We start from the raw sequence: 23,143 nt of genomic DNA on the forward strand, positions 1-23,143 counted from the left end.
TCTGTGGGTCACATCAGTTGTTGTTTGTGGTTAATCTTCTCTAGTGTTGAACGACGTGTGTGGAAATATTAATACATAAAACTAATAAAGTAAATTCATGCAGATGCTGGTTTTATTGTGAGTGTAAAAGGTGTTTGAGTGCAGGACGTGTTTGTGGGCGATGAGGCTCTGGGGACGTCTGCAAACAACACTCACAGTGTTATTATAAAGGAGTGAAATATGAAGCTTTCACTGGACGTAATGTTCACTGTTCACTTTACTGTCCCCGCAGGGAAATCTGTCCTCAACATTAACTCGTCCACCAGTGAACAGTGCAACACAACAACACAACACAATACAACACACATATATATATATATATATATATATATATATATATATATATATATATATATATATATATATATATATATATATATATATATATATATATATATATATATATATATATATATACATATACATACCCCGATGCCAGTTACAGAGGCTAAGTGAAGTACCATCTGAAAGTCTCCTAGATCACAGGTGTCAAACATAAGGCCCGAGGGCCGGATGCGGCCCTCCAAGACCTTTAATGTGGCCCTTGGCTGATTTTCTGATAAAATATTTTAATTATATTTTCTATTAAAATATTGTAAATTTCCTGAGCACAGCAGCATCTCCAGCGTCTCTGTACGTGGCCCCTCCCACCAGAGCAGCACAAATGAAGACTTGTCTCTTTCCAAACGCTCTTAAAGGACGATCGTTTTGACTGTTGACCGTGACCCTCATCAGAAAAATGTCCAACATGAGAAAAGTGGAGCCGAGTGCAGGATTTTACAACAAAAACTGAGTTTTTCCTGTTTACAGACAAGTTCATGTTAAAACATTGTGTTGAAATTGTATTTTTTTTTAAGTTTCAGGTTGTTCATAATATTATAATATTTTGTAAAAGAAAGAGTTCATCAATTCAAAAAGATTTCTGTAATAGATTTGTGTTTCTCTGCACAAATATTTGAACTTATTGTTATTTTTGGGGTTTATATGACATGAGTTTTCTGATCCGGACACTTTGGATCAAAGTAGGTTGGATACGGCCCCCGGAACAAAATGAGTTTGACACCTCTGGTCTAGACGATGTGAATACAGCACTGATCCAACCACAACCATCACTGAAACCAGTGAGCTGATCTACACTTCAGCAGCAGTGATCCTAGAGGTGCTGGGCTGTAAGAGCCATGGAGCCATGAGATACGACACCCACCATGGAAAAGACGGTTAGAGGCTAAAATCAAGGAGGCACGGAGAGAAGTGAACCAACTGTCAGAGGCCCAGAAAGGTGCAATAAAAAAAGCAAGTACCCAAGAGGTAGAACCAGATGCCCGACCTGAAGCACTCGAACCTGCCAAACAAAGGCTCCAAGCCTTGGCCAGCCGCCTAAAGAGATACACACGAGATAACGAAGTCAGACGAATAAACCAGCTGATGAATATATAAATGTGTTTCTCACCTTCCATGGTGGTTGGTCTCTCACCCTCATTCAGCTCAGCTCCTCTACCAGAGGCCTGGGAGTCTGTGAGTTCTGCGTAGAAACGGTGTAAACTGTGCACAGAGGCTCCTGAGACAGTCCAGCACAGAACTGCAGGTGTCAGATGCTGCAGGGAAACAAACATGGAGCCACAAAACCAAGAGGAGACAGAGTGTACAGAAACATCTGAGCAGAGTACGAGCTGGAGAACCCAGGATCAAGGTGGGAAACACCTCCAGAGGTTGTGGAGAACGACTGAGCCAAGATCCTGTGGGACTTCAGGTACAGACTGACAGGATGGAGATGGACCAACCAGACATAGTGGAGCTGGAGAAGAAACAGAGCAGAGCCGTGGTGGTGGAACATCACAACACCAAGAGATGGAAACATCAGGAAAAAGGAACATGAGAAACTAGAGAAACACCAGGAGCTCAAGGAGGAGCTGGAGAAGGTCTGGAAGGTGAAGGCATCAGTGGAGCCTGTGGTGATCAGACACTCGGGGCTGTGACCCCCAAACTGGAAGAGACGACAGCAGATACAAGAAAAGTCCAGAAAAGTGCAGAACTGGAACAGCAAAGATACGGCGCAGAACTGTCAGACTCCCAGGCGTCTGGTAGACGACCTGAGCTGGATGAGGGGGAGAGACCAACCACCGTGGAAGCTGAAGAAACACTTTTTTTTTTTTTAAGTGATGGAAATGTCTGGGTTTTTTATCTTTCATTGGGCCTTTAAATCGACCTGCATCTGTGGGATGTGACGCAGAACCGTCCAGCGCTGGAAACCCGAGTGTGAAGTCAAATTTGTGTCTGGTCAAGTGTTAACGGAGGGAAACAGATCTTTGACATTCAAATGTCTCTTATTCAGAAACTAGAGGGACTATTGAAATAAGTAAAGTATGAGAATGTAGACTCCCAGGCGTCTGGTAGACGACCTGAGCTGGATGAGGGTGAGAGACCAACCACTGTGCTCTCTCTCTTTTACTCTTTATGGAAATAAATGAACCTGCCTCATTACACTTAACCATTTTATAAACTATATGAGCAGATTTTTTAAAGTAAAAACTGGGACACCTTTGGTTTGGTGGTAGTTGGTGATAATAAAACTGTGAAACGAGTGAGTAATTAATGAAAACTGTTTTGCACTCAGCCCGTTCATGATGAACATCTGAGTCAATACAGTCACATTTTCTTTGTGTTTTGGTCGTTTTTTAAGCAGATTTTATGTATTTTACCGAAACAAATGTCAGTTTACATCTCTTTTTACTGTTGGCAGGTGTCAGATTGGTCAAAAATAGAGATAAATAAAAATTTTATAAATACAACTAAATAAATAAATAAATAAATACAAATAAAAAATAAAAAAAAAATAATTAAATTAAATTAAAAATATATAAAAAATTACAATAAAATAAAATACAATAAACAAACAAACTAATAAATAAATAAATAAATAAATAAATATTGTGAAACGAGTGTGTAATTAAGGAGAATTGTTCTGCACTTGGCCCTAATGTGACTCAGTATAGTCACATTTTCTTTATGTTTTGGTTGTTTTTAAGGCAAGGCAAGTTTATTTGTACAGCACAATTCGTACACAAAGTAATTCAAAGTGCTTTACAGAATAAGAAATACATTAAAATAATAATAAAAACAAATCAAAACATAAATAATCATGAAGATTAAAATAAAAAAAGAGAGACATAAATTGGAGAGAAGAGTGCGGAATGAAAACTGTTTTAAGCTGTTTTTCTGTATTTTACCAAAACAAATGTCAGTTTATGTTTCTCTTTTCTGTTGCAGGATCTGATTGGTCAAAAATAGAGATAAATAAAAATAAAATAAATACAAATAAAAAATAAATAAATTAAATAAAAATTAAATTAAATAAAAAAAAATATATACAAAAATACAATAAAATTCAATAAATAAATAAATAATTAAATAAATATTGTGAAACGAGTGTGTAATTAAGGAGAATTGTTCTGCACTTGGCCCTAATATGACTCAGTATAGTCACATTTTCTTTATGTTTTGGTCGTTTATAAGCAGTTTTTCTGTAGTTTACCTAACCAAATGTCAGTTTATGTGTCTCTTTACTGTTGTCAGCATCTGATTGGTCAAAAACAGAGACGCCTAGGACATTTCTTGTATAAAACTGGGACAAAAAGTGGTTTTGTATAAATCTGCTGGGACAGGGGACACAGACTCAACACTGGAGAAACAGGGACGTCTGGACACTTTATTATAAACTCCCTGAGCTCCTCACGTGGATCTGCGGCTTCTGAGTTTGAGCGTTACCATAGCAACCAACGCTTCTCCGCGGTAGAGACCAAAATACGGGTTATTCGCTCCGCATTAAATTATCTCAGTTTTGTCTTTCTACCTAAATTATGCACAGGTAGTTCTTAATAAACAAAAACGTAACACTATAATTTTGTCTGATCCGTGTATTTGTAATAATTCGCCATTTTAATCTCGTTTCCCGGGGGTGGCTCGTGACCCGCCGCCCCCCGCGCTTTGGTACGGTCCCGTCTCAAAATGGCGGCGGGTGATTCGGTGTTAACGGAGGAGAGGAGAATCTGAAGGAAAAATCTGTAAACCCGAGTGATTTGAGTGATTTGAGTGATTTGAGTGATTTGAGTGATTTTGTCCGCGTCAGACATGGTGAAGCCCGAGGAGCCGGCCTCAGGAGCGCGGCCGTGGGAGGAGGTGTTCGCCCGGGGCCGTGTGATTCCTCCGTCCCGCCACACGAGCCGCGCCGCCGGGGAGAACCAGCCCCGGGAGTCGCGCGGGTTTGAGCTGAGCCTGAGCCGCGTCACAGCGCCTCATCTCCCGCAGGTGAAGACACGACACACCGCTGAGAGAAAAGCACCGGACCGAACCGGGACTGAACTAAGACTAAAGCCAGGACTAAACCAGTACTAAACCAGGTCTAAACTAAGACTAAACCAGGACCGAACCGGGACTAAAACAGGACTAAAACCAGGACTAAAACAGGACCGAACCGGGACTAAAACAGGACTAAAACCAGGACTAAAACAGGACCGAACCGGGACCAAACCGGGTCTAAACCAGGTCTCTAAACTAGGACTAAACTAGGACTAAACTGGGTCTAAACTGGGACTGAACCGGGACTAAACCAGGTCTAAACCAGGACTAAAGCGGGACTAAACTGGGACTAAACTAGGACTGAACCGGGACTAAACCGGGACTAAATCGGACTAAATTAGGACTAAAACCAGGTCTAAACTAGGACTGAACCGGGACTAAACCAGGACTAAACCAGGACTAAAACCAGGTCTAAACAAGGACTAAACCAGGACTAAAATAGGACTAAAACCAGGTCTAAACTAGGACTAAAACCAGATCTAAACCATGACTGAACCAGGATTAAAACAGAACTAAACCAGGTCTAAATGTGGACTAAACTAGGACTAAAACCAGGTCTAAACCAGGTCTAAACCAGGACTAAACCAGGACTAAACCAGGACTAAAACAGGACTGAACCAGGACACAACCAGGTCTAAACCAGGATTTAAACAGAACTAAACCAGGTCTAAAACCAGGACTGAACCAGGACTAAACAAAGACTAAGCCAATGTTGATTATTTTAACTTAACTTAACTTTTATGTTTAGTTCCTCGTTGTGCAGCTCTAGTTTGCACTAAAAATCCAAATAAGAACCAGGACCAGAAGAAAATACAAACAAAACACCACACACACAGTTTTATAGTAAAACTGTCCTGAGTGACAGGTGGATTTAACCAATCACAGTGAAGTATAAACTGTCAGAAGCAGGAGTCAGTCAGAATACAAAACTCTACAGTATTTTTACGTTTAGTTTAAATTTGTTTGTGTAAATGTCCGCAGGAGCCAGCAGAGGGCGCACAGGTGTCCTACGAGCTCAGGGCGTCTCTGCTGGACGCGAGGCAGCAGCAGTTCTTCGGTCAGACCTGGAGGAGCAGCGCCCAGAGCCTCAAGAACGGAAAGATCTGCTTCAACCAGGTACTGAACACTCCGCCCAGTCCACTGAGTCTGTGTGCGAGAGCTGTGACCCGATCAGAGTGAACACACGGGGGCGCTGTTCAGTCAAAGCCGAGGTGGATGATTGTAATGAGACGTGTATATAAAATGAGACGTGTTTATAAAATGAGACGTGTTTATAAAATGAGACGTGTTTATGAGACGTGTTTAATGAGACGTGTTTTATAAAATGAGACGTGTTTATAAAATGAGACGTGTTTATAAAATGAGACGTGTTTTATATGAGACGTGTTTTTAAAATGAGACGTGTTTATAAAATGAGACGTGTTTTATAAAATGAGACGTGTTTTATGTGTTTTATAAAATGAGACGTGTTTATAAAATGAGACACGTTTTATAAAATGAGACGTGTTTATAAAATGAGACGTGTTTATAAAATGAGACGTGTTTTATAAAATGAGACGTGTTTATAAATGAGAGACGTGTTTTATAAAATGAGACGTGTTTATAAAATGAGACGTGTTTATAAAATGAGACGTGTTTATAAAATGAGACGTGTTTTATAAAATGAGACGCGTTTTATAAAATGAGACACGTTTTATAAAATGAGACGTGTTTATGAGACGTGTTTATAAAATGAGACGTGTTTATAAAATGAGACGTTTTTATAAAATGAGACGTGTTTATGAAATGAGACGTGTTTATAAAATGAGACGTGTTTAAAATGAGACGTGTTTTTATAAAATGATGAGACGTGTTTATAAAATGAGACGTGTTTATAAAATGAGAACGTGTTTATAAAAGACGTGTTTATAAAAATGAGACGTGTTTTATAAAATGAGACGTGTTTATAAAATGAGACGTGTTTATAAAATGAGACGTGTTTTATAAAATGAGACGTGTTTATAAAATGAGACGTTTATAAAATGAGACGACGTTTTATAAAATGAGACGTGTTTATAAAATGAGACGCGTTTTATAAAATGAGACGTGTTTTATAAAATGAGACGTGTTTATAAAATGAGACGTGTTTATAAAATGAGACGTGTTTATAAAATGAGACGTGTTTTATAAAATGAGACGTGTTTATAAAATGAGACGTGTTTATAAAATGAGACGCGTTTATAAAATGAGACGTGTTTATAAAATGAGACGCGTTTTATAAAATGAGACGTGTTTTATAAATGAGACGTGTTTTTAAAATGAGACGTGTTTATATGAGACGTGTTTTTATAAAATGAGACGTGTTTAAAATGAGACGTGTTTATAAAATGAGACGTGTTTATAAAATGAGACGTGTTTATAAAATGAGACACGTTTTATAAAATGAGACGTGTTTATAAAATGAGACGTGTTTATATAATGAGACGTGTTTATAAAATGAGACGTGTTTATAAAATGAGACGTGTTTATATCATGAGACGTGTTTATGAAATGAGACGTGTGTGAGACATTTCCACAGTGTAGTTCAACAATGTGACGTTACTGTGCAAGACAAAAGTGAACAAACGCACAGCACACTCAGATGGCCGATGTCCAAAAGCTTTTTAATTTTCAAAATAACATTTCTTCAGAAAAAAGCCTTTGTCAGATATTTTTCTTACTTTGGACCACAGCACACCCAAAGCAAGAAAAATATCTGACAAAGGCTTTTTTTATGCAGGTTCGTTTCAGTGTAAACTTGGTCTTATTGCAGCTGGGATGTTGTTCGATTTCTGTTCAAATTGATTCAAATCAAATTTCAAATCGATTTGATGTGCTTCAGTAAAAAATAAAGTCTAAATCACAGCTGTGACACTAGAAGACTTTGTTAAACCACTTCTTTTGCAAAGTTCATATGAAACACAAACATTTAAAACTGTGAAAATGTCAAATGAGTTTCCTTCCTCAAAACAAGCATCAAAAACTGTACAACTGTAACAAAATAATTTAGTAAAATATATCAAAAATACTCTTGGTGATATATCGATACAGCAGCCCACGATATCAATACTGTTTCATCACATTAAACGGTTTGATATATCGATAGTTCAATATTTTTGCATACCTTTACTCTTAAAGGTTGTATGGAGGATTTTTTTTGTTTGTTTCAAATCGTCAATGAAAGTTTAAATTCCATTACAGAGATGCAGCAGCTTTGTAATTATTATGACCAAAAAAAAAAAAAAAATTATAATAAGAATGAAAATCTATCAACTGTGGACGTAGTGAAGCCAGAGAAAATCAGCCAATAGAAAACCAGGCTCCCTCATTTTCTATTGGCTGTTAGGTTGTCAATCAAACTCCCTAGTGTAACTGACTTGCCAGTGCTTGGGGATTAAGTGGTTTATGCAGCGGTTCTTAGAGGCTTTTTTAAACTGTACTTCCTCGCAGTTTGCACAAAGTTTGTTGCGATGGCGGACGAGAATCCACGACCAGTTCACCGCAAAAGAAAGTCAGTTTTTGAGGTCGCTGAAAGAAGAAGAGAAGGGGAAAAGGAGCAAAGCCAAACTGAGGTGATTCGTGGAGGTGTCTTCCAGCGATTGCATGAATGAAGCAGACAAAGGGTCTAAAAACTGTCTAAAAAAATAATTTCTAGACAGGTCACTTCAACAGTAATTCTGAACGCGCACTGGCTGTAAACGAGCTGTGGAGGAGGAAGGTGGTGTCACGCATGCACAACATTTGTAAAAGGATTGTCGCTGTATTTCTTTTCCCTTAAAAAATCCTCTATACAGCCTTTAAAGTTTCAGTATTTCCTCTTCACGATGGCGTCCTTTGGTAAAATCTTCAGCGGGATGTTGTCGTCTTCTGTGAACAAATACGGGATGAGTCCGTCGGTGAAGGCGCCCGTGAAGACGCTCAGGTCGGCGTTTGTGTCGGGGTCGCTGAAAATCACCGTCCCTTCGTTAAAGTCCAGCTTCACCCTGAGCCTCTGCAGACTGGTCACGGGCAGCGGCGTGACCGGGTCCGGGTGGGAACACGCCGAGTATTCTCCGTTACTGAAACTTATAAACCAACCTCCGGGCTCGGTCCGCCCGTCCCTCAGGACCAGTCCGCTCACGCCCACGGACCATCGTTTGTTGTCCCCGACCTCCACGTCCCAGCTGTGAGTCCCCGACCGAAACACTTTAGACCGGAACACGTTGTGGTCTGTGCATCTGTCCGGGTTCTGCGGGAGCTTCTGCGTCGTCCCCCTCCTCACCGAGCTCAGATCTTCGGACAGGACGAGTTCGGGCGCCGCCGTGTTTGGATCCAGAATGACGGGGTAGAACCTCACCGCGGTCTTCATGTTCCTCCAGATGTTAAAGCCCAGGTTGCCCACGTGTTTGGCCTGGTCCAGCAAAGCCCCGCGTTCCATCTTCGTCTCCTCGCCCTCCAGGTGGCGCCGGATTCTCTCCGCCGTCGACTTGTACTGCAGCAGGAAGGAGGCGTCCGTGGCCCTCAGCTGCTCCTCGGCCTCTCTGATGGTCGTGGACGCGGTCTCCAGCTCTCTGCTCACGGCGTCCAGCTTCTCCTTCATGCTCTGGGTCTTCTGCTCCTCCTCCTCCCTCACGTCCTTCATCCTGGTGTCTTCTTCGTCCAGCAGAAACTGGTGCAGCGTCTTAAACTGCTGTCGGATCTGTGCCTCCGTCTGTCGAGCCTGGGCGCTGATGTGAGCCGCCGCGTCTTCCAAATGATGTTTCGTCCCCGTCAGAACCTGCACAAAGAGTCAGAGTGAATCAGACAGAAGCGGCTCTCTGGTGTGTGGGTCCTGACACACGTGTGAGTCTGACAGTGTCTGTGTGTGTTAGGGGTCGGCGATATTTAAACTTGATATGGATTCAACAAACAAAACCAGGACTGAACCAGGTCTGAACCAGGTCTAAATCAAGTCTTAACCAGGACTAAACCAGGACTGAACCAGGACTAAACCAGGTCTGAACCAGGTCTAAATCAAGTCTTAACCAGGTCTAAACCAGGTCTAAACCAGGACTAAACCAGGACTGAACCAGGACTGAACCAGGTCTGAACCAGGACTAAATCAAGTCTTAACCAGGACTGAACCAGGACTGAACCAGGACTAAACCAGGACTGAACCAGGACTAAACCAGGTCTGAACCAGGTCTAAATCAAGTCTTAACCAGGTCTAAACCAGGTCTAAACCAGGACTAAACCAGGACTGAACCAGGACTGAACCAGGTCTGAACCAGGACTAAATCAAGTCTTAACCAGGACTGAACCAGGACTGAACCAGGTCTGAACCAGGACTAAACCAGGACTGAACCAGGTCTGAACCAGGACTAAATCAAGTCTTAACCAGGACTGAACCAGGTCTGAACCAGGACTGAACCAGGTCTAAACCAGGACTGACCCAGGACTGACGCAGGACTGAAACAGGACTAAACCAGGACTGAACCAGGTCTGAACCAGGACTAAATCAAGTCTTAACCAGGACTAAACCAGGACTGAACCAGGACTGAACCAGGTCTGAACCAGGTCTAAACCAGGACTAAACCAGGACTGAACCAGGTCTAAACCAGGACTGAACCAGGACTGAACCAGGACTGAACCAGGTCTGAACCAGGTCTAAACCAGGACTGACCCAGGACTGATGCAGGACTGAACCAGGACTAAACCAGGACTGAACCAGGTCTGAACCAGGACTAAATCAAGTCTTAACCAGGACTAAACCAGGACTGAACCAGGACTGAACCAGGTCTGAACCAGGTCTAAACCAGGACTAAACCAGGACTAAACCAGGACTGAACCAGGTCTAAACCAGGACTGAACCAGGACTGAACCAGGTCTGAACCAGGACTAAACCAGGTCTAAACCAGGTCTAAACCAGGACTGAACCAGGACTGAACCAGGACTGAACCAGGACTGAACTGCCGACGTCTTGCACTTCAATAAATACACAACTACTGCAGCACTTTTAAGTTACTCTCACCAAAATAACTGCTGAACTTTTGCGCCGTATATGGACTAAACCAGGACTAAACCAGGTCTAAAACCAGGTCTAAACCAGGACTGAACTAAAACTAAACGAGAACTGAACCAGGACTAAACCAGGATTAAGCTTGGACTAGACCTTGGAAGTGCCTTGCAGACAGGGTGTCTGTATGCGCTGGTCCTTTTGCTCGTGGTCACCTGACGGTCTACGTGGGCGTGTCTCCGGTGTTTCACCGCTGCTGATATCGCCGTGATTTTAGCGAATTTGTACGAAGAAAAACGAAAAACCCACCACTTGAATCCAGGTTAAAAAAGCTTTGTGATGCGCGATACTCACATTTGTACACAGTAAAATATTAATTTTTTTTCCCGCTGTAATTCCACTTTACTGCGTTACAGCAAAAAGCAACGCAGCACAGTAACTCTTTACTCCAAACACTGTTCATATGTGACGTTAACAGTCTGTTGTTCTCTCTTCTATTCTTTTTACTAGAACTTGACTTTACACACGAAATGTCGGTTCCTCGTCTCTCATTTTATAAAATACATTTCCCCCAAAAAGTGCGACTTATATGTTTTTTTCTTCTTCATTACACATTTTTTGGCTGGTGAGATTTATACTCCGGAGGCACTTATAGTCTGGAAAATACGGTAATAACAAACAGAAACATGAACCCTAACCCTAGAAGTGAGGACCTGTACCTGGAGTTTGTCCTGCAGAGTCTTGATGGACGTCCTCAGATGTTCTCTCAGGTCCTCGGCCGCCTCCTCCATGGGACTGAACCTGTGGTCTTTGTGAGTCCTGGAGTCTCTGCAGATCAGACACACCGGCTGCTGATGGTCCACGCAGAAGAGCCGGAGCTGCTCCGAGTGAAGGCCGCACAGGAGCTCTGACGGTACCTTCCCCCTGTGCTCCTCAAACGTCTGCACCAGGTTCCTCAGGGCCAGGCTGATCGGAGGAAAGGCCTGCGAGGACTTTCTCTTACAAACCGCGCACGTCCTTACGGGTTTCTCCATCCACCAGACCTGCAGACAGACCTCGCAGAAGCTGTGGCTGCACGACAGAACCACAGGATCCCTGAAGAGCCGGTAGCAGATGGGACAGGTCAGGTCCTCCTCCAGCTTGGAATCCATTTTGTCTCTAAAACCACAATGAGACCGAAGAAAATGTGTCACCGCACTGGATTTTCAGAGTCATAAAAAACAAAACAAAAAACAGTGACATGATCAGTGTTGTGAAGTTTACTTTTAAAATGTAATCCCCTACAGATTACAGATTACATACACCAAAATGTAGTTTGTAACAGAATCCATTAAATGACTTAAAGTGAGTGATGTAATCTGATTACTTTGGATTACTTGATTTGCTGTAGAGAAACAAAGACGAGGAAATCTTCACATAAGAAGTTTTGTCTGATAAAAGAAAATAAAAAGTCCAGATTTTACTGAACCAAATTAAAAATATTATTGATAGAAGAAGAAGAAACACGTCCACACAGCAGGATTTAGTCCTGTTAAATCCTGTTTTAGACCTGGTTTAGACCTGGTTTTAGTCCTGGTTTATCCTGGTTTAGTCCTGGTTTAGACCTGGTTTAGACCTGGTTTAGACCTGGTTTAGATCTAGTTTAGTTTAGACCTGGTTTAGATCTAGTTTAGACCTGGTTTAGATCTAGTTTAGATCTAGTTTAGACCTGGTTTAGATCTAGTTTAGATCTAGTTTAGACCTGGTTTAGATCTAGTTTAGACCTGGTTTAGATCTAGTTTAGACCTGGTTTAGACCTGGTTTAGATCTAGTTTAGACCTGGTTTAATGTCCGACAATGAGTGGAATTACCGGGGAAAAAAAAAAAAAAAGTGAAAACAGGAAAATCCTGCCGTGTAATCCATTTATTTCAGCAAAGTAACTGTAATCCAATTACCACTCACTGAAACAGTAACTGTAACTGAATACATTGGTCTCAAAATGTCAATATCTTATAATATTTATCGCAATAAAATCTTGGTCAATTAATCGTCCAGCAAAATCTGTTATCGTTACAGGTCGACTCACTCCGGGAATGTGCCTGGAAACCTGCAGCTCTCAGCTTTTCAAGAAAAAAATAAAAGTTGTTTTCTGTTTTTTATGGTTGGAAAGTTCTGTGCGGTTCCATAAAACATACTCCCAGGTATTGTTTACGATACAGTCGGGTTAGAAGGTGCACGCCCCACTGTGCACCTGGTATTACCCGCGATTCCCCCCAGTTTTTCCCACGGTATTCCCCACAGTTTTTCTCACGGTATTCCCCGGTGTTTCCCGTCCCAGCGCTGCCAGGCCGGTTCCCGCTGCTGAGCCGGTGTGGCCACATTCCTCACCTCTGTCGCTGTCACGTTCTCCCTTTTACGTTTCAAATCTAAATATAATTATTGTTTTGACTGATGCACATTTGTGTTTGGACTAAAAACCCACAGTCGTGTTCATCGGCGCCTCACTCTGATCTGATCTAATATTAAAAATGTGTACGTCGAGTTACCCAAACCTGGATCCCGTCGCGTTCGTCTGTGACACTTTCACTTTCTCTTCTGCCACACTCACTCAGCTCGTGAACGTTAAATTATTTTTGTTTTATATTAACTTATTTCCGTTCAGTTTCCGTTCGATTCCGTAGAAAGTCCAGTTCACGTGTTCGGGTGTTTTCGTCGGTTTGTGGTTTTTCAGGTTTTTCACATCCGCGTTCGGTTTGAGTTTATAAACCGGGGACGAGTCAGAAAACAGAAATGAAACACAAAATGAAAAAAAATGAAGTATTTCTGCATTTAGTCATGTCCAAAACGAGCCTAAATAATGATTAAATCGTGTTGCGGTTTCTTCTTTAATCAAACTTCACGGTAAAATATAATAAAGTGTCACTGCGACTCACCAAAACTCAGAGCTGATCCACAAACTCTTAGTCTGTTTCTTCTCGTTTTTCTCGTGTTTCTCGTGTTTGTGTTGTTGTTTTGGCTCCGAAAGCGTCGCTCAGGTGTGGATCCTTCTTCCTCCGTCTGCACCTGGACTGAGCAGTTCCTGATCTTTGCTCTCTTGATAAACACAGAGTTGTTTTTTTTAGGGCTGGGCTCTGAACTCTGCCCCAGTAAAACCAAAAGCACAAAATCCCCACCACTTTCATTTCCTTTTTAAACGCCGCCGCTGCTAACGAGAATTAAAAAAAACACTGAAAACACTAAACGAACAGAACTCACGTGTAAAGGTGCATTATGTAACTTTTCACCTGCTTGTTTGGTCAGTGGTCAGTGTTGGGGAGTAACAGATTACATGGACCGGAGTGAAGTAATCAGAGTACAAATGATGAGTAAAGGCGGGATTTTCCTGTTTTCACTTTTTTTTTCCTGGTAATTCCACTTATTGCCAGAAACTAAACCAGGACTAAATCAGGACTAAATCAGGACTAAACCAGGACTAAACCAGGACTAAAACATGAATAAACCAGGACTAAAACAGGACTAAAACAGGACTAAAACAGGACTAAAACAGGACTAAATCAGGACTGAACCAGGACTAAAACAGGACTAAAACAGGACTAAAACAGGACTAAAACAGGACTAAACCAGGTCTAAACCAGGACTAAACCAGGTCTAAACCAGGACTAAAACATGACTAAACCAGGACTAAATCAGGACTAAAACATGACTAAACCAGGTCTAAACCAGGTCTAAACCAGGACTAAAACAGGACTAAATCAGTACTAAACCAGGACTAAACCAGGACTAAACCAGGACTAAACCAGGACTAAACCAGGACTAAAACAGGACTAAACCAGGACTAAAATAGGACTAAACCAGACTAAACCAGGACTAAACCAGGACTAAACCAGGTCTAAACCAGGTCTAAACCAGGTCTAAACCAGGACTAAGTAAAGTCTGGACTTTTTATTTTCTTTTATCAGACAAAACTTCTTATGTGAAGATTTCCTCGTCTTTGTTTCTCTACAGCAAATCAAGTAATCCAAAGTAATCAGATTACATTACTCACTTTAAGTAATTTAATGGATTCTGTTACAAACTACATTTTGGTGTGTGTAATCTGTAATCTGTAGGGGATTACATTTTAAAAGTAAACTTCACAACACTTGTTATCGTTACAGGTCACACTGCTCCCTAAACAAACAGAATTCACATTTAAAGGTGCACTGTGTAACTTTTCTCCTGCTTGTTTCCGTGGAGATGTCATTGCTTTAACTAGAATGTTCCGCAGTGTGACTTTAAACAGCTCTACTTTACATTTATTCAATTACAAGTGTTTTTAAAGCTCAAAATGACCTAGAAAAACAAACATTCTGAGTGTGAGCGGCGTCGCCTCTCCACAGATCTGACCTGGAACTTTAGTTTGCGGGTTCTGTTCTATTTTTAGACCTGGTTGAAAACTGATTTGGAGCCTTTAGTCTTTTATTTTTATTTTTTATCATTTAGTGTTTGGACTTTTACTAGAACTTTACTTTAGTAGTTTTGTTTTAGTTCTTTGGTTCTCCACCTGGTTCTGGAAGGACTCATTTTCCCAAAGACTAAACACCACCACCAGTCCTGGTTTAGTCCAGTTTTAGTCCTGGTTTAGTCCAGTTTTAGTCCTGGTTTAGTCCAGTTTTAGTCCAGTTTTAGTCCTGGTTAAGTCCTGGTTCAGTCCTGATTTAGTCCTGGTTTAATCCTGGTTTAGTCCTGGTTTAATCCTGTTTTAGTCCAGTTTTAGTGGTTTAGTCCAGTTTAGTCCTGGTTTTAGTCCTGGTTTTAGTCCTGGTTTAGTCCTTTTAGTCCAGTTTTAGTCCTGGTTTAGTCCTGTTTTAGTCCTGTTTTAGTCCTGGTTCAGTCCTGGTTTAGTCCTGGTTTAGTCCTGGTTTAGTCCTGGTTTAGTCCTGTTTCAGTCCTGGTCTAGTCCATTATCTGTTGTTTTTGTTTTTTTTTCATTTTGGTTTTGGAGACAAATAATGAAGAAAATTGTTAATTTTTTTTCCGTTTTCTTATTTTTGGTTTTATTTTGAAAAACAAATGAACGAATGATACGTGGATCAGTCTACATCAGAGGTGTTCACACTTTTTCATCATGTGAGCTACTTACAAAATGACCAAGTCATAAAGATCGACCTAATACAAAGTCAAACAAACTGCACTGAAACACTCTGTGGCCCTTTTTTGGACCCTCCCCCACAGTTTGAGAACCTCTTCTTTAAGAGAACTTCCTCTGGCACTTTACACAAAACTGTGAAAAAAGTGAAGGAAGATTTTTAAACCTGTTTTTTAAAGTTCCAAACTGGAGTTTCATTCTTTTCTGGTTTTGCAGTGATATTTTACCAGCCTCTGCACGTTTACCAAACCAAACGCACATCGTGACAAACACAGATGCATTTGTCACTTTTGTTAGACAAACTTCAGCCAAATGTGGCAGTAGGTCTGTTCTGTAGATCCGCTCTATGCTGTAGACCTGCTTTGTGCCAACACTGGAACACAAATTTAGACTGGTTTTTGCTTCACGTTTGGTCTTGCTCTTCTAATCAGCCGCACTGTGGGAGGGGCTTGTGTTGGCTGTACGCAGGAAGGAGCGAGAGCGTGAAAAGGCGAGGGGCGGCGTGCTGACGTGAGGCAGGTGGACAGGTAGGATGTTTAGGAAGTTGAACCTGCCCTGTGATGCAGGCTGGTACACGAGGGCACACGCTGTCGCAGACGAGCCGTGCATAGGGAGCGTGTGTGTTTGTGATGCGCCGTAGAGTCTCCGCGGGTTTCAAATGAGCGCACAGGCTGCACTGAGACGCCCCACACGCTCCTGCACCCGCTACAAGTTTATTACCAACAGCAGCGGCCGGAATGAAATATGATCACACTTGTTGAGTGTCAGACCTCGAGTGAGAGACAAGACCGAGTCCAAACGTGATCGAGTCCGAGACGAGACACAGAGATCTACCCACACGACCTTGGCGATCGACTGGTAGATTGAGATCGACGTGTTGAGCACCACTGGTCTGAAGTGTCGTCCGTTTTTTTTCTCTTAATGCACTTTATAGTCTGAAAATACAGTTTATTTATTTTCTGGAATTGATGTGTTGAAGTGTTTTTTGTGTTTTCGTGTTTGTGAGTCTTGAGTTGGTCGTTTCTGTGCTTCTCTCGTCCTGGTGGTTTTGTCTCGTTTCATTTCGTCTCGTTTCGTCCTGGTGGTTTTGTCTCGTCTCTTTTCGTCCTGGTGGTTTTGTCTCGTCTCTTTTCGTTCTGGTGGTTTTGTCTCGTCTCTTTTCGTCCTGGTGGTTTTGTCTCGTCTCGTCTCTTTTCGTCCTGGTGGTTTTGTCTCGTTTCGTCTCGTTTCTTTTCGTCCTGGTGGTTTTGTCTCGTTTCGTCTCTTTTCGTCCTGGTGGTTTTGTCTCGTTTCGTCTCGTCTCTTTTCGTCCTGGTGGTTTTGTCTCGTTTCGTCTCGTTTCTTTTCGTCCTGGTGGTTTTGTCTCGGAGCTCGTCTCGTTTCGTCCTGGTGTTTGGTGTTTGGTTTTATCTCGAGTGTTTGACTCTGGAGAGTTACATAAGCGTAAACACACACACACACAGAGTCATTTTGTCACTAACGGCTCCACTAAAGCTGCACACGTTTGATCCCTGCTCCCTCTCTCCTCTCTCCTCTTTCCTCTCCTCCTCTCCTCCGTCTCTCCTGCACTCGTTTGTGAAACCTTCTGAACCTTCTGAACCTTCTCCCTCCGTCGCTCCGGTCCTTTTCTCCACAGTGTGAACATGACCAGGAGCAGGTCTGAGCTCAGACGAACCACAGACTCTTCACCAAACTAAAATACTGCTGGAAATACAAATACTGTGAAAAAGAAGAGAGGAGAGAAGAGGAGAGGGAAGAGAAGGGAGGAGAGAGGAAAAGAAGAGAGGAGAGAAGAGGAGAGGGAAGGAGAAGGAGGAGAGAGGAAAAGAAGAGAGGAGAGAAGAGGAGAGGGATGAGGAGGGAGGAGAGAGGAAAAGAAGAGAGGAGAGAAGAGGAGAGGGAAGAAGAGGAAGGAGAGGAGAGGGAAGAGGAGGGAGGAGAGGGGAAAAGAAGAGAGGAGAGAAGAGGAGAGGGAAGAAGAGGGAGGAGAGGAGAGGGAAGAGGAGGGAGGAGAGGAAAGAGGAGAGGAAAGAGGAGAGGAAAGAGGAGAGGAGAGAGGAAAGGAGAGAGGAAAGGAGAGAGGAAAGAGGAGAGGAGAGAGGAAAGGATAGAGGAAAGGAGAGAGGAACGAGGAAAGGAGAGAGGAGAAGAGAGAGGAAAGGAGAGGAGAGAGGAAAGGAGAGAGGAGAGGAGAGGAGCGAGGAAAGGATAGAGGAAAGGGGAGAGGAGAGAGGAAATAGAGAGGAGGAGAGAGGAGAGGAGAGAGGAAAAGAGAAAGGAATGGAGAGAGGAAAGTGGAGAGGAGAGAGAAGAGAAGAGTGAGGAAAGAGTAGGGAGAAGGGGGAAGAGAGGAGAAAGGAAAGGGGAGAGAGAGGAGAGATAGAACAGATAGAGGAGAGGAAAGGAGAGGAGGAGAGGAGGATGATGGATCACTTCTAATATGTGGCCATAAAGATTAACAGTGATTAAAGAGAAAGAGAGAAGGAGAAGAGGAGGAGAGAGAAGGAGAGGAAGAAGGAGAGGACGAGGAGGAGAGGAAGGAGAGGAAGAAGGAGAAGAAGAGGAGAGGAAGAGAAGAGAAGGAGAGGAAGAGAAAGAGGAGAAGTGAAGCTGTTTGTTTTGTTCAAGAGAATCCTTTGTCTTCATGTTTGTATTTTTGGGGATAAATCTCGGACACACGACTAATTGTCTTAAACGTGATTAAACGTTTGTGGAAATAAAATCTGAAACTCGTTTAATCGATAAATAATTAACATGATGGAGTTTTGCGTCGGGACGTCGGCTTCGAAAACCGCCGCAGGAAGTGGATTTTCTGATCGTTGCACAACATCAGTTTCACTTCGCTTCGTAAACGTGCACGAGCTTCTGTCGTTTCAACAAACTCAAACGACTCGGCAACGTTTATCAAACTCTGAGATCTGGAATCTGGAACGTCGGGAAAACACGGAACTTCCCGAATAAAACTGGAATCTGACCGAGCTGGAACAGCGAAACGAGAAGAAAAACCGAACTGTAGTTACAAAAGAGACAAAAGGGCAGACAGATCGGCCGCGTCTCATTTCTCTGTCCTCGATTCCTTCTCCTCGATTCCTCCGCCTCGCTTCCTTCTCCTCGATTCCTTCTCCTCGATTCCTTCTCCTCGATTCCTTCTCCTCGATTCCTTCTCCTCGATTCCTTCTCTTCGATTCCTTCTCTTCGATTCCTTCTCCTCGATTCCTTCTCCTCGATTCCTTCTCCTCGATTCCTTCTCTTCGATTCCTTCTCCTCGATTCCTTCTCTTCGATTCCTTCTACTCGATTCCTTCTCTTCGATTCCTTCTCTTCGATTCCTTCTCCTCCTCGCTTCCTTCTCCTCGCGTCGTTCTCCTCGCTTGCTTCTCTTCACTTCCTTCTCCTCAATTTCTTCTCCTCGCTTCCTCCTTCCCGCTTCCTTCTCTTCGATTCCTTCTCCTCAATTCCATCTCCTTGTTTCCTTCTCCTTGATTCTTTCTCCTCGATTCCTTCTCCTCACTTCCTTCTCCTCGATTCCTTCTAATCTCCTTTTAATCCGGGTTTAATCCTGGTGTAGTCCTAGTTTAGGTTTAGTTTAGTCCTGGAAAAATACTTTTGGTGAAATATCGATACTGTATCATCATGTTAAAATATAGGATATATTGATATTTTAGCATTTTTGCACAGTTCTAATCCCAAACTCTGTGCAGTTGTGTGTGGTTGTGTGTGCGTCCAGCAGAGGGCAGTGTCGCTCTGCAGATGGAGCTGAGCAGAAGCTGAAGTGCAGATGTGATGAGTCCATTTAAAACATAAAACACACAAACCTTCTGTGTTCTTCTGTGTTCTTCTGTGTTCTTCTGTGTTCTTCTGCTCCTCGTGATCGGCTCTGGTGAAAAGGCCACAGCGCGACGTGACCCCAGAGGGACTCCATGAGTGTAAAGAGCCGACGACTCTGGAGTTAGAGCAGAACTGTTCTACAAAACCGACTTTTCAAACCTTTGAACCGCGTTAGAGCAGTTTCCTCCTCACTGAGCCTCTGGAGTTTCATCTGGAGTCGTTCATGAATGTTTGAGGAATCTTTAATCCCAACAACGTAATAATGTAAAAATGATATAATAATTCAAATTAAATAAATAAAATGCCGTAATTAGACGTAAATGTAATAATGAAACAGCATGAGTGTGTTTGGTGCGTTAGAGCTGGGATCATTAAGAAGCTGCCGATACGATACGATACACATCTCGATACAGTGAGCTTTTGATTCGATACGATATATTTCCAATCGATTTGATACGGTTCAAAAGTCTAAATCATGTTTGTGACACTAAAAGTCTTTGTTAAATCACTTCTTCTTGTGCAAAGTTCATATGAAACACAAATATTTTAATCGTCAAAACAGTGAAAATGTCAAATGTGTCGCATAAACGAGTTTTCTTCCACTGAACAAACAACAAAACTGGAGCTGGAACTAAATCATTTTGTAAAATAAACCAAAAAATACATCGATACAGCAGCCCCGATACCGATACTGAATCATCACATTAACCGATACGATATATAGATAGTTCAATATTTTTGCACAGCCCTAATATCCATTTACTTTTTCATGACTTTCGGAAAAATAACTCCAGTGCTCGATCATGTGGCCCTCTTTGGAAAAAAAAACAGATAACGGACTAAACCAGGACTAAACCAGGACTAAAACAGGACTGAACCAGACCAGAACCAGACCAGAACCAGACCAGGACCAGACCGAGACAGGGACCAGACTGGGGACTGAGACCAGGACTGAGGCTGAGACCAGACCAGAACCAGACCCAGGACCGGGACTGAGACCAGGACTGAGGCTGAGACCAGACCAGAACCAGACCCGGGACCAGGACCGAGACAGGGACCAGACTGGGGACTGAGACCAGGACTGAGGCTGAGACCAGACCAGAACCCGACCCGGGACCAGGACCGAGACAGGGACCAGACTGGGGACTGAGACCAGGACTGAGGCTGAGACCAGACCAGAACCCGACCCGGGACCAGGACCGAGACAGGGACCAGACTGGGGACTGAGACTAGGACTGAGGCTGAGACCAGACCAGAACCCGACCCGGGACCAGGACCGATACAGGGACCAGACTTTGGACTGAGACCAGGACTGAGGCTGAGACCAGACCAGAACCCGACCCGGGACCAGGACCGATACAGGGACCAGACTTTGGACTGAGACCAGGACTGAGGCTGAGACCAGACCAGAACCAGACCCGAGACCAGGACTTAGACCGGGACCAAACCAGGACCGAGCTCAGGACCAAGACCAGGACTGAGACCGGAACTGAGACCGGGAGTGAAAACGGTTTAGTCCTGGTTTAGTCCGTTATCCGTTTTTTCCATTTTTCATTTAAACACCAAATCGAAAACTGAAAAATCAAATCATTATCTGTTTTTTCATTTTAGTTTTAGAGACAAATAATGTTGTTTATAATATTAATAATGTAATAATAATAAAAAAAAAATCATTTTCTTATTCTTGATTTTATTTTGAAAAACGAACAAATGAATGACACGGGTTAATTGTGACAGCGCTCTGAAGGGGGAGTGACTTAGCTGGGTGTGAGATCTGTGGAGAGGCGAGCCGCACACAGTAAGAATGTGAGTTTTTTAGGTCAGTAATTGATAGTTTTTTTCTTCTTGTTTGTGCGTGAGTCCAGCTCTTCTGTTCTTGGACGACAACAACCAAACCCCGACTTGATGTTTATGAATTTTTCAACGTGAGCGAACGAAGCAGAAACTCCCCCCTGATTCTGATGCTGATGATCGGTCCACACACACACCCAGATGTTCTGTAGTCCTGGTTTAGTCCTGGTGTAGTCCTGGTGTAGTCCTGTTTAGTCTGGTTTAGTCTGGTTTAGTTCTGGTTTAGTCCTGGTTTAGTCCTGGTTTAGTTCTGGTTTAGTCCTGGTTTAGTCCTGGTTTAGTCCTGGTTTAGTCCTGGTTTAGTCCTGGTTTAGTTCTGGTTTATGGTAGTCCTGGTTTAGTCTGGTTTAGTCCTGGTTTAGTTTAGTCCTGGTTTAGTCCTGGTTTAGTCCTGGTTTAGTTCTGGTTTAGTTCTGGTTTAGTCCTGGTTTAGTCCTGGTTTAGTTCTGGTTTAGTTCTGGTTTAGTCTGGTTTAGTTCTGGTTTAGTCCTGGTTTAGTTCTGGTTTAGTTCTGGTTTAGTCCTGGTTTAGTTCTGGTTTAGTCCTGGGTTTAGTAGTCCTGGTTTAGTTCTGGTTTAGTCCTGGTTTAGTTTAGTTTAGTCCTGGTTTAGTCCTGGTTTAGTTCTGGTTTAGTCCTGGTTTAGTCCTGGTTTAGTCCTGGTTTAGTCCTGGTTTAGTCCTGGTTTAGTCCTGGTTCTGGTTTAGTCCTGGTTCGGTTTAGTCCTGGTTTAGTCCTGGTTTGGTCCTGGTTTAGTCCTGGTTTAGTCCTGTTTAGTTCTGGTTTAGTCCTGGTTAAGTTCTGGTTTAGTCTTGGTTTAGTTTAGTTCTGGTTTAGTGCTGGTTTAGTCCTGATTTAGTTCTGGTTAATTCTGGTTTAGTTTTGGTTTAGTCCTGGTTTAGTTCTGGTTTAGTCCTGGTTTAGTCCTGGTTTAGTCCTGGTTAGTTTAGTCCTGGTTTCTGGGTTTAGTCTGGTCTAGTTCTGGTTTAGTCCTGGTTTAGTTCTGGTTTAGTCCTGGTTTAGTCTGGTTTAGTTCTGGTTTAGTCTAGTTCTGGTTTAGTCCTGGTTTAGTCCTGGTTTAGTCCTGGTTTATTCTGGTTTAGTCCTGGTTTAGTTCTGGTTTAGTCCTGGTTTAGTCCTGGTTTAGTCCTGGTTTAGTCCTGGTTTAGTCTGGTTTAGTCCTGGTTTAGTTCTGGTTTAGTTCTGGTTTAGTCTGGTTTAGTCCTGGTTTAGTCCTGGTTTAGTTCTGGTTTAGTCCTGGTTTAGTTCTGGTTTAGTCTGGTTTAGTCCTGGTTTAGTTCTGGTTTAGTCCTGGTTTAGTTCTGGTTTAGTCCTGTTTAGTTCTGGTTTAGTCCTGGTTTAGTCCTGGTTCTGGTTTAGTCCTGGTTTAGTCCTGGTTTAGTCCTGGTTTAGTCCTGGTTTAGTTCTGGTTTAGTCCTGGTTTAGTTCTGGTTTAGTCCCTGGTTTAGTCCTTCTGGTTTAGGTTTAGTCCTGGTTTAGTCCTGGTTTAGTCCTGGTTTAGTCCTTCTAGTTTCTGTTTAGTCTCTGGTCTAGTTCTGGTTTAGTCCTGGTTTAGTTTCTGGTTAGTTCTGGTTTAGTCCTGGTTTAGTTTTCTGGTTTTAGTCCTGGTTTAGTCCTGGTTTAGTCCTGGTCTAGTCCTGGTTAGTTCTGGTTTAGTTCTGGTTTAGTCCTGGTTTAGTTCTGGTTTAGTCCTGTTTTAGTTCTGATTTAGTTCTGGTTTAGTCCTGGTCTAGTTCTGGTTTAGTTCTGGTTTATTCCTGGTTTATTCCTGGTTTAGTTTAGTCTGGTTTAGTCTGGTTTAGTCCTGGTTTTAGTTCTGGGTCTAGTTTAGTCCTGGTTTAGTCCTGGTTTAGTTCTGGTTCTAGTTCCTGGTTTACCTGGTTTAGTCCTGGTCTAGTTCTGGTTTAGTCCTGGTTTAGTTCTGGTTTAGTTTAGTCTGGTTTAGTTCTGG

General features: G+C 42.6%; 2 protein-coding genes across 3 annotated transcripts in view; one reads left to right on the forward strand and one right to left on the reverse strand.

Moving 5' to 3' along the window:
• Window positions 1-4,075: 4,075 nt before the first annotated feature.
• LOC129412280 (nephrocystin-4) overlaps window positions 4,076-23,143 on the forward strand; it is a 53,682-nt gene continuing 34,614 nt past the window's right edge. Inside the window, exons 1-2 of the mRNA XM_055165566.1 lie at window positions 4,076-4,344; window positions 5,377-5,511. Coding sequence (XP_055021541.1) covers window positions 4,168-4,344; window positions 5,377-5,511 — 312 coding nt within the window. The 5' untranslated portion in view covers window positions 4,076-4,167. The remainder of the gene's footprint in view (window positions 4,345-5,376; window positions 5,512-23,143) is intronic.
• On the reverse strand, window positions 7,025-13,495 carry LOC110174504 (E3 ubiquitin-protein ligase TRIM35-like). Of its 2 annotated transcripts, none has more exons than XM_055165640.1 (3): window positions 13,301-13,495; window positions 11,107-11,545; window positions 7,025-9,169 (listed from the first exon to the last, which is right to left on the reverse strand). In XM_055165640.1, exons 2-3 carry the CDS (start codon window positions 11,536-11,538, stop codon window positions 8,219-8,221), a joined length of 1,383 nt encoding a protein of 460 aa, XP_055021615.1. In that variant the 5' UTR covers window positions 11,539-11,545; window positions 13,301-13,495; the 3' UTR covers window positions 7,025-8,218. The 2 variants fall into 2 exon arrangements, with proteins under 2 accessions (XP_055021615.1, XP_055021614.1); XM_055165639.1 differs by having other exon boundaries at window positions 11,107-11,584.

This window comes from Boleophthalmus pectinirostris, unplaced genomic scaffold (genome assembly GCF_026225935.1).
Source record: "Boleophthalmus pectinirostris isolate CB_2022bp ecotype Guang Dong unplaced genomic scaffold, ASM2622593v1 HiC_scaffold_8, whole genome shotgun sequence".
Classification (NCBI taxonomy): Eukaryota; Metazoa; Chordata; class Actinopteri; order Gobiiformes; family Gobiidae; genus Boleophthalmus; species Boleophthalmus pectinirostris.